We start from the raw sequence: 11,983 nt of genomic DNA on the forward strand, positions 1-11,983 counted from the left end.
GGAGTGTTCATATCACAACTCATACGTTATGCCAGAGCTTGTCGAAACTTCGCAGACTTTTTGTATCAGGCTAGAACTCTAATACATAGGCTTCTGGAACAGGGTTATGTTGCTACATCATGAACTCGTGGATCATTATGGTGTATCCATCTGCAGCATGAAAACTGATTTATTCAACGGGTCATAGTTTTCCTTTCCTCGTTTGTCTACCCCGGACTTGACTTTTTTATGAGCAACTCGGCAGGTGTTTCTAAAAAAAAGCAGAGGACGCTTACTCTTCCGATGCACATGGTCCATGTACCCAGGTTTTAGTGTAGTCCGAGTTGCTCGTTTGCTACAAATACATTTCTTTTTTAGTGTAATTTCAAGGAAACAGAAGAATGTTCCTTTTGCAATGAAACAAGAAAGTCTCAAACACATTTTTTTTTTTTTTTTGGGGGGGGGGTTGTAATATACTTAGAAATTTATAGTTAGCTTAAAAAACCTTTCTGTTCGATCAATTTAACAATGATTTTTCTGTTGAGGACAGGGAGATAATCATATGTTGTAACATAGAGAGATATGTGCCAGCAATGAATAGCATCATTATGTTTATAAAATATATTTACCGTTGTAAAATTCAAAATTCTATCCCTTCAGTTGAGGTTGCTATTTTATATCTAAAGGAGCAAGCAAAACAAGAACTAAATACTGGTAAATATTACTCCTACAGTGAAAAACAAAAGATAAATGAAAAATGTAATTTTCTTTGGTTGACTTGAGAATGTATATGTAAACATGAGTTCTATTTTTGTGAGAAACTTACATAACATATAAAGTATACAATTTATATAAAAAATGTCATATGTCATTTGAACGTCTCTGAATAACAAAAATAAAGAATTACAACAAGAGAAAGCATCAAGCAAATTTGTCCTCATTGTATATACACTGAACACTAAAAGAAAAAAATAGACAAAGTAGAAAAACTCATCTAAAAGAAGAATACAATATAGCTGTAATTATACAACCTAAGAGATGGACAAAATATATTTTTCGACAATTTTAAAGAAGACGACCACAGAACGTTGGAATCGTTCCCGATAAGTACCGTGCAAAACATTCATACACAAAGTAATTTAAGATATCATTTTAATATGTATGTAATATAAGTTTTTATCACAGTAGCCCATTGGATGTACATTTTCCACAAACAGAACGTGGTGTAATTCTTGCACGGTTTTATAAAGAACAAATAGTTTTATTTTATTTAACTTACATGGGGTTGTCATTGGTAACAATATTTATTTCTTAAAAATTTCATTATCATAATATCATGATCTATGCCAAATAGGAAAAGGCAGTGTTCTGACATGAAAATAATGAGCTTACAGATGATATATTTTTTGTTTGTTTTTGATTTGCCTTTTTTATTTGTATGTGATTAACAATTCACTGTATTCGTCTTTATACTACAATCTCAAACTATTTTTATAACCTTCTTATTTTTTCTATGCCATTAATGAGCTCAGTAAGTCCAAATAAACTAGACAGTTCATGTAGAATAGACACAGTCGAATTAATATACTGTCCTGTAAACGAATGCATTGCTGTTCAAAAAAACTATTGCGGTATAGATGTTGATTCATAGTATACCTTTATGTATGTTAACTTGTTTTTTTCTGATTATGTTCTTTTTAGATACCGAAGGATACTATAATCCAAATATGGATGGGTGGCGGGATTGAAGTCCGAAAAGCTATAAACAAAGGATTTCGGGTTCTTTTTTCATCCTGTTGGTATTTAGATCATTTCAAATATGGAGTACACTGGCAGGACTACTACTCGTGTGATCCTACACATCATCTTCCACGTAAATATTAAATAAGAATATTGCTTGTAGTTTCATAAATAAACATTTCCCGTTTGTCTTTAATTATTTGATTTATTTTATGTGAAATACCCTAGTAAATGTTAACTATACTACTGGTCGAATTCTCCTTTTTGTTGTTTTAAATTTGACCATGTGCATTTAGTTTTTCATAACGTATTACCTTTTTCTTAATCATACTTTCCATTGGTATTCAACAAATTTTGTTAGATTTTGTCTTTATTTTTTAATTAATGAGCACCATTTATCTGATCTTAATAGTGTTTGTTTAATTAGTCATCGCTTTTTCATATTAAGTAAAATCTTCTAATAGGTACAAACTGTTCAAACTGCGGAAAATTTCGACTGCATATTTTACTGTCAGGATAATGGTCAGTTCGATTATACATATTACGATGTGCTTTGTTAGTATGTGAATGTAGATCGTCTCTGTTTCATGTGTACACGTTTAGGCCATGTTCTCTGACATGTCCGCTTGCTATTTATGACTGTTTATACTATGTCTAGTTTTCATCTATATACTTCTCTAACAAGGCTAGGAACTGTATAAATTTTAAAAATAGAACATTTTTACCCAACGGTAACTCCGCTTCGTTTTTCTCTTAGATTTTTTTTCCCAGTCGGTATCGGTATCGACGAATCGTTAGTTTCCTTCTTGCACAATACTTATTTCCGGCACGGCAGTGTATTTATAGTCAGAAAATAAACTTTTGAAATTCGAATGCATAGACAATGTTTCCGTGTCGGGAAGTTTCTTAGAATTTCCAGGGGAAGTAACACAGATTGACTCTCGAGATGTTCCGTATTTGCTGAAATGAAAGAAAAGGCATAAGAAGTTCCGTTCAGGAGTATACTTGGTTTCGAAAAGTTGTAAAAATTGAAAAGAAGGGAAAATAGTCAGAAGCTGTCCAGAAGGATGAAGAAGGACAAGGAAATCCCATTGATAAAAAACATCACATCATGGTAATTTTTGAGACAGAAAAACAAAAGTTTACAAAAAAAAGCCTTAAAAAGTTTTTATCCTAAAAAAGTCCATTTCAAGAAGAAGAAAAATATCCTCTCAACAGTAGTAAATACCCAATATGCTTATTCCACACAAATCATATTCGTCATTAAATTCATTGTATTCTGGTAATGAAGAACCTCCAACATTTGTTTGCTCTCTTTATTTATTTATTTATTTTATTTTTATTTTTTTTTGTCAGGGCAGGAACATATATAGGTCTGCTTTTGAAGTTAACCACCAATATCCTAAAATCAAGCTTATTGGAGTAGTTAACAAGATTGAAGTGGATTAAGGCACAAACCTACCAACTGACGGGGAGGGGGTCTTTTTAAATTTTCTTGTTCTGATTTTAATCCAAAAATAATCTAGCTTATACATTTTGCCATTAAAAAAGAAAACATTTTCCAATAAATATTTACTGCCGGGGAGGGTGTACTCCAGTACTTATTGATAGGGGTGCTGCTGGGATTCTGTAACCCCACCCTATTCATTAACATTTAGTTTGCATTTGAAAAAAATGTAGACTTATTCATTTAGTTTATAAGAAAAAAGAGACATAATCCCATAAATAAGCTATTATACATGTAGAATGACACCAATCTTCAACCTATTGCTACAGTTTAACCTCCAACTGTGACGTTAGTTAGACAATCCTATCAGCAGCTGTGTTAAATGTCTGGACTATCCATATAATCGAAACTTTATTGACTTATCATATATATAGAATACAATGGATTTTATGATGAATGCAATGTGTGTGGAGTAAACATATGGGTATTTACTACTGTTGAGAGGATTTTTTTCTTCTTTTTGAAATAGATTTTTTAGGGAAAAAAACTTTTTAAGGCTAACATTTGGTAAACTTTAATTTGTATTTCTGTCTCAAAAATTACCATGATGTGATGTTTTTTAATCAATGGGATTTCCTTGTCCTTCATCCTTCTGGACAGTTTCTGACTGTTTTCCCCCTTTTCCCCCATTTTTACAACTTTTCGAAATTTTGCGCCAAGTATACTCCTGATCGAAACTTCTTAGGTCTCAATAACCACTTCTAACATTTCCATTACTTTACATGTTAAAAAAGTAATTTTCAAAGTCTCACTGTGAATTCCCAGGACAAATGACATCTTAAAGTTGCATACCGTTGCGAAGCTTGGAAAGTAAGGCTTCCAAAATCATTATGCTAATGGTACGATGATAGTAGAAATTCTTCACAAAATTTACTTGAATAAATAATACTGAAAATCCACATTTTTACCTGTTCTGCTAACTGACAGCATGGAGGCAAATTACTCACACATGTAAACAATATTCATACACTTTTGTAGTTAATTATATATATGATTTTAAAGTACACATTCTTAGCTTTATTTTGATTACTTTTAATCATAATACACGCAAATAATGCACTTACAATGCATATGGCTAGGTTCAGTGTGTTTGTGGTACTACATAGGGGGGGGGTAGCCATTTGACCCGGAAGTGGTTAGTGAGAACTTATGTCTTTTCTTTCATTTCAGCAAATACGGAATATCTCGGGAGTCAATCTGTGTTACTTCCCCTCGAAATTCTAAGAAATTTCCCGGCACGGAAACATTTTCTATGCATTCGAATTTCAAAAGTTTATTTTCTGACTATAAAGACACTGTCGTGCCGGAAATAAGTATTGTGCAAGAAGGAAAATACGATAAGAAACGAACGTTTCGTCGATATCGACTGGAAATAAAATATTCTTAGAGAAAAACGAAGCGGAGTTACCGTTGGGTAAAAAATGTTTTATTTTTATTATGCACATCCCTTATGTTCAGCGGTGCTATACTGGTGTGCACATGCCTCATGCCCAGGTGTATTGCACCGGTATGCACATCCCTCATGCCCAGGAGAACTATACTGGTGTGCACATTCCTCATGCCCATGTATACTGTACCGGTGATTTGTTTTATTTCAATGACATTATTTAAATTCTTCGGAACAGTTTTGCGCGTGGCCAGTACCGAACTGCATCCGGTTGGCTGACATATAAAGACTCATGCCAAAATAATTCGCTTTTAACCAACACAAACCAGCGAATAAGTTTGTTACAATTTCAATCGTTTACTGTAGAGCTTGCTTGCTCGGTATAACCTTCTATAGAGGGACAATAAGACAAATATGACTGTAATGCACACATTTTGTTTTATTTTTTTATGCCGAAAGACAGGTAGTCCGTACTCTTTTAAAACGATTTTTAAACGATAATGTAGCTACAACCCACAGTTAGGCATAAAGAGAAAGCATGATTTATAAATGCATCAACGATACTATTCTAACTCTCTTTAGAGATTTATAACGCAAATATGATAATAATTTTTATTTATTTATTTAACAGAACTTAAGAAGGTAGAAGACAAAATTCTTGGTGGTGAGGTTTGCTTATGGAGCGAATACATAACAAGTGAAACTGCTATGTCGTCACTTTGGTTTGTATATGAATTTAGCCTTGTGATGATCCTACCACACGTATGTTCTGAAAGCTATATTCAATTTTAAAAAGCTGCTTTACATATGATAAAAGTATAAAATTATTACAATTTTTAAAAAATATATATATCTTAATGCCTTTTCGTCGTAAACGTGTACATTAACTGTTGATTGTGATTTTTGAAGAATACATTGTTTCCATTCAAATCAAATTTTATAACATTTTCAGTACATCTAATTTTTATGTCTATAAAAATGCACATTGCTGATTTGAAGACGCTTTTACAAATTAATATGGATGAAGCGCCAGCAACTTCCTATTTATATTGTAGAATTAATATGGACGGAGCGACTTCCTTTTTATATTGTACGGAGCGCCAGCTACTGACTATGTCAACTCCCAAAATTGTGTCCGTTAAGGTCCCTTGCCAAAAAATATGGCCACTGTTACTATAAATAGAACATAGGGTATAACCATATATTTTTGTTAAAATCTCAAAAACCATTACGGAAAAAAGAAATCTGAGACATCTTGGGCTTTTTGGCTTGAAGAGATCTAGCTTCCCTGAAAATTTCAAAATAATCGTTTTATTAATTCTGGAGTTATTGTTCCTATTTTTGCCAGTTATTTAGAAAACGAAAGCAGATTAATTATCAAAGTTAATTAATAAAGTTTTCAGTATTTCAATATCTATTTTTGGTGAAAATTTCAGAAATATATGTCGACCCTACTTGGAGCTATGGCTCTTGAAAGTGTCATTTTTGACGTTTTTATAGTATTTCTTGCCTTTTATTTAGAAAACGAAGGCAAATTGATAATGAAAATTTAAAAAATATATACGTAAAAGTATGTGAAGGTCTATAATAGGTGCAAATCTGTCGATTGTTCTTTTAATGGTCTTTTGCGCTTTTATCATGTTATTCTGCTAACATAAGTAGACTGATAATTAATATTCCATGTTCATGAAATAACCATCTGTGCAAATTTTGTCGAAGATGTTTGACCATTTTTTAGCTTTTGCATGTATTCAACATTTTAAATCAGGCTCTTGGGAGCCTCTTGTTTCCTCGCGCTGAAACCTTTATTTGACTTTGAGACAAAGTTACATGATTGACATGATTTTCGGAATGTTTACTACAAGTTTTAGATATTGTAAAGCAATGAAAGGTTCTCACTGTTTTTCTTGTTCATTATGTTAATCAATAATTAAATTAAAGGTATAAGAAAAGCATCTATAAACTGTACTAGTATTTCAACTAAAGATAGTTGGATATGAATAGTTAAAACATATTTTATTTGCTCAAAACAAAATGGATTGGACAAAAATAAATCATACTTATTTATTCCTTTCCTAAATACAATATATAAATATACATATAGAATAGAATAAGAGAGGATGTTGAAGCAATATACGAACTATACATTGCTATGAGTGTAACTAAAAGTCATCTGGAGAGAAAAACAGTTTGGGGAAGGTGGTGTGGTGGTGACAATTCACACAGCAAAAACGAAAAAAAGTATCAGCTTCATTTACAAATCATACAACAACCAATCTTTTTTTACCCACCCTTTTATTTACTGAAAAACCTGCCGAAAAATACAAATGATTTCTTTATATGAAAATTCTGGGCTTCCAGATAGTAAAATGTTTGCGTTAAGTGGATAGGTATTACATAGTCAGCTTAAATTATTAAGCAAAGTTTGTCTTTGGACTACATATAAAATGGAAAAGATAGTGGTCAACATCTTCAATGTTAGTACCACATCTACATAGCGGATCTGTGATGATATTTACTCGGTGCAGGTCATAATTTAGAAAAGATGAAGAATATCTTAGTTTGGGTTATCAGTATATTTAGCTTTCTAGGTCCGTATGACAAATATTTTGGTACAATATATCGATCCTGAATCCTCGTTAGAACCGACTTAAATTTGCATACTGAGTCAACCTTTCTTATTGCAATATCGAAATTGTATCATTCCTTAATAGTAGGTGGAAGGAAAGATTCCCTTGTAACAGACAATCTACAATACGGCAATAAAATGTCCTCTCTATTTTGCAGTGGATAGTTAGAAAAAGATTGTAACTTAGGTGGAACAAGATTACACAAATATCAGGGGCACGCTTTTGTTCGATATCATAGAGCATTTGTAATTTTCTACGTTTTCGACGTTCTTCTAGTGTTTCCCAATTTACTTCTTTATGTGTGTTTTCAATTTTTGTAAACACCTGTAACCCAGTTACAATTCTTGCCGCCTCCGTTTGAATTTGCTCCAATTTTCCAGTGAGTGACGCATTACAGTTGTCTCATACTTCTGGGGCATGTTATAATTATGGTTGAAAGAGTAATAAAGGGAACCAAGGTTATAGCGGTAATCAAAAGAATGTAATCCAGGGACGAAGACCAGACATGGAAAACAGACATACACAACAAAGAACATAAAGTAACTAAAATCATACATACAAAGTAACAAAAGTAAATGAGCAACTCGAACTCCACTAAAAACTGGGAGCATGGACCAGGTGCACCGGTAGGGTAAGCGTCCTCTGCTTTTCTAGAAACACCCGCCGAGTTGCTCATAAAAGTCAAGTCCAGGGTAGACAAACGAGGAAAGGAAAACTATGACTCGTTGAATAAATCAGTTTTCATGGTGCTGATGGATACATCATAACGATCAACGAGTTCATGATGACGACCATAAAATTTCTGTAGTGATGACTTCAATCATGTAGCAACATAACCCTGTATCAGGGCACGCTTTTGTTCGATATCATAGAGCATTTGTAATTTTCTACGTTTTCGACGTTCAACTAGTGTTTCCCAATTTACTTCTTTATGTACGTTTTCAACTTTTGTAAACACCGGTAACCCAGTTACAATTCTTGCCGCCTCCGTTTGAATTTGCTCTAATTTTCCAGTGAGTGACGCATAACATTAAATCAGCATAATGTTTGTAAAAGTTACATTTATGAATTCGAGTTATTTTGCATTTCTCTACTAATGTTAAAAACACCTCTTTTTTTTTTTTTTATAAAAAACACAATTTGCCTGTACTTTTCCTTACTTTTTGCAATAATATATGATTTTACCAATTTCGACCTGTTACATCTTAATGCTGTCTATTTATATTGAGATAACTGACAGTAATGAACGCGGAAGGTTTAGTGCTATAAAACCTAGTTTAACCCACCATTTCCCTCGGAAAGTAAGGACCATTGTGGTGGTTTTTACCTTCCGGTACGTATACCAAGTCAGGACCATTGTGGTGGTTTTTAACCTTCTGGTTAAATATATGATAAATATATCATATGTTGAATATATGATAAATATAGTTTTTTTTCTAAAATGTTACGATTCAATTGAAATTTTAATACACGGATGCTTTTTTGCACTAGCTTTTATATTTTCAATATGCATGGACCACTTTGCATCACTAGTAAATGTAATACTTAGGTGTTTATGATGAGTTTTATTGGAATTTCAACTCCATTTAGAAAAAAAATTAATATCGGTATTTCGATATTAGAGAATGACATAATCTCAGTTTTCCGCATTAAAAGTCATGAGCCTAGTTTTTTGCCCGTTTATCCAACACATTTCAGTCACGACTAATGACCGTTGCTATTTGCTGACTATCGTGTAGTCGAATGATGTATCATCTGCAAACAGGCTGCATGAAGAGCTAAGATTATTAGATATATCGTTAATGAAAACAACATTTAAGAGAGGTCAAAGTATTAAACCTTGAGGCACACCTGATGAGAGATAGCTGTCTGGTCAGGCTGATGAATTTAGAACGATCTTTTATTTTCTATCACTCAGATATCTTGTTTTTCAGAATATCGGATATGAGAGTATAACTCTTACTACGTGTATCAGGATGTATTGAAAGAGTAATAAAGGGAACCAAGGTTATAGCGGTAATCAAAAGAATGTAATCCAGGGACGAAGACCAGATTTGGAAAGCAGACATACACAACAAAGAACATAAAGTAACTAAAATCATACATACAAAGTAACAAAAGCAAACGAGAAACTCGGACTCCACTAAAAACTGGGAGCATGGACCAGGTGCACCGGTAGGGTAAGTGTCCTCTGCTTTTCTAGAAACACCCGCCGAGTTGCTCAGAAAAAGTCAAATCCTGGGTAGACAAACGAGGAAAGGAAAACTATGACTCGTTGAATAAATCAGTTTTCATGGTCCAGATTGAGGTTCGAATAGCATTGGCATAGACAAAGACTAAGACTATCAAATATTTCATTTTACAGGCCAAGAGCATCTGCTGCAGCTGAACGTTTATGGAGTAGTTATAATCAGGTAGATCAGGAATATGCTGGTCGACGTTTACAAGAACAGCGGTGCAGAATGTTAAGGTGATGTACTATTTCATGTACCTCTTCGGTTTTGTTTTAATCAACGAAAACCTCGAACAAATTGAATCAGCATAATGTTTTTCGAGTTATTTTGCATTTCTCTACGAATGTTAAAAACACCTTTTTTCTTTATAAAAAAACACAATTTGCCTGTACTTTTCCTTACTTTTTGCAATAATATATGATTTTACCAATTTCGACCTGTTACATCTTAATGCTGTCTATTTATATTGAGATAACTGACAGTAATGAACGCGGAAGGTTTAGCGCTATAAAACCTAGTTTAACCCACCATTGTCCTCGGAAAGTAAGGACCATTGTGGTGGTTTTTAACTTTCCGGTTTTTACCCTAGAATTGCCATTTGTAATACATACTTTCCATTTTTGGCTGTTCATTTTGACTATTATTAAGTCAGTCATTTTGTTATTACCCTTTATATACATGTATTTTTTTAAGTTAAAATGCAGTATGTTGACAGACACTTTAGTTATTTTGTGTGAAAAAGGATAAACTACATGATCTGAAAAAAAATGATGTCAATCGTCGAGGACAAGTTTTGAAACATTACTTGATATAATAATTTGAATAGAAGTTAATTTCCTTGTGTCATTTCATAGAATTGCTTGTATACTATAGTGATATAGTGACTACTGTTGTAAAGACGACCGCTTTTGTTTACGCAATTTACATTATTTGACTAGGTCTTTCACTTTGCGTTTTGTCACAAAACAGTCTACAATTCGCTAATCATATTATAACAGCTATCCAAAAGATTCTGATATTAAGGAAACCACAGTCTTAAACCGGTATTTAAGCTTCTCTTACTGCTCGGTGTTTAAAACAAAACTCTTATGACGTATGACTATTGTTTACTATCATACTATTAACGAATTTAATGTGTTCATCCCACTTTCATTACAAATTGATCTATTTATTGAAATTTCATATTTACGGAGACTTATTATATCGCACTAAATCTCTAACAAATGGGCTTCTGGAACAGGGTTATGTTGCTACAAGATTGAAGTCATCACTACAGAAGTTTTATGGTCGTCATCATGAACACGTGGATAGTTATGGTGTGTCCATCTGCATCATGAAAACTGATTTATTCAGCGGGTCATTTTTTCCTTTCCTCGTTTGTCTACCCCGGACTTGACTTTTAATGAGCAAATCGGCGGGTGTTTCAAGAAAAGCAGAGGACGCTTATCCTACCGGTGCACCTGGTCCATGCTCCCAGTTTTAATGGAGTCCGAGTTGCTCATTTGCTTTTGTTACTTTGTATGTATGGTTTTGGTTGCTTTGTGTTCTTTGTTGTGTGTGTCTGTTTTCCATGTCGGGTCTTTGTCCCTGGATTACATTCTCTTGATTATCGCTATAACCTTGGTTCCCTTGATTACTCTTTCCAATAAATAACTGTCAATACAAGCGTTTTAGAAACACAATTTGTGATGCACCTGGATTCTTTTTCAAACTTTTAGTGTAGTCCGTGCTGTGCAATTACGTAAAGCCTACGTTTGTTTGTTGTTTTTTTTTTAGTTTCTTTCATACTCGTGTTTTTTTTAATTGGCTTTGTTTTTTTTATATGGCATTGAAATTTCGTCCATTTATTATTGTTTTATTTCCATATTGTCTATACTGATCACGTTATCGTTTTAAAAATCATTATTCACTTTCTTACCATATTCATTTAACAGGCGTGGTCTCCGGGTTGGGCATATCAATGGACCTGACTATTGTATATTACAAAATCATAGAAATAACCATTTACAAAGCAGAACAGAGTACACTGAGACGATACATTATGAAACAAATGTAAGTACAGATCAGATTATTATCTCTATCAAAGATAGAGATGTAATTAGTATTTACAAATTACAAAAACAAAACATGTCGGATACCCATGTATATTAAATTTCAAATTAATGTGTGCATTGTTTCTATTATTAGTCTATAAAATATGTGTGAATGCTTTTTATTCTGAAAGTTAACATTTATTGACAGTATCCCTACATTACATTTATACTAATTCTATTTCAGACTTTTGAACCCTTCATCGTTGGATTGTCTTTCAGTGTTATTGGTGCTATTTTTCTATTTTTGTTTATTTTATTACGATTTAAATCCAGAGTGTTTGTTATATGTTGGACGTTTAGATAATATGTGAATAAATTATGTTTTTCAAAATATCGGCTGTCTTGTTTATTTTACGAATGATGTGAAAACAAAATGCTTTGCTTAAAATGATTTGCCCTTGCTAGAGGATAAT

The 11,983-nt window shown here is 33.0% G+C and overlaps 1 protein-coding gene across 3 annotated transcripts in view; it reads left to right on the plus strand.

Moving 5' to 3' along the window:
* Positions 1-11,903, plus strand: part of LOC148615508 (beta-hexosaminidase subunit alpha-like) — a 31,115-nt gene extending 19,212 nt beyond the window's left edge. For all 3 annotated transcript variants that reach the window (XM_088581769.1, XM_088581767.1, XM_088581768.1), the window contains 5 exons: positions 1,681-1,852; positions 5,245-5,335; positions 9,609-9,713; positions 11,412-11,529; positions 11,755-11,903. In XM_088581769.1, the coding sequence (XP_088437895.1) occupies positions 1,681-1,852; positions 5,245-5,335; positions 9,609-9,713; positions 11,412-11,529; positions 11,755-11,874 (606 nt within the window). In that variant the 3' untranslated portion in view covers positions 11,875-11,903. The remainder of the gene's footprint in view (positions 1-1,680; positions 1,853-5,244; positions 5,336-9,608; positions 9,714-11,411; positions 11,530-11,754) is intronic.
* The last annotated feature ends 80 nt before the right edge of the window (positions 11,904-11,983 follow it).

Source organism: Perna viridis, chromosome 5, assembly GCF_037379345.1.
Source record: "Perna viridis isolate PV_CMFRI_1.1 ecotype Kerala chromosome 5, ASM3737934v1, whole genome shotgun sequence".
Taxonomy (NCBI): domain Eukaryota; kingdom Metazoa; phylum Mollusca; class Bivalvia; order Mytilida; family Mytilidae; genus Perna; species Perna viridis.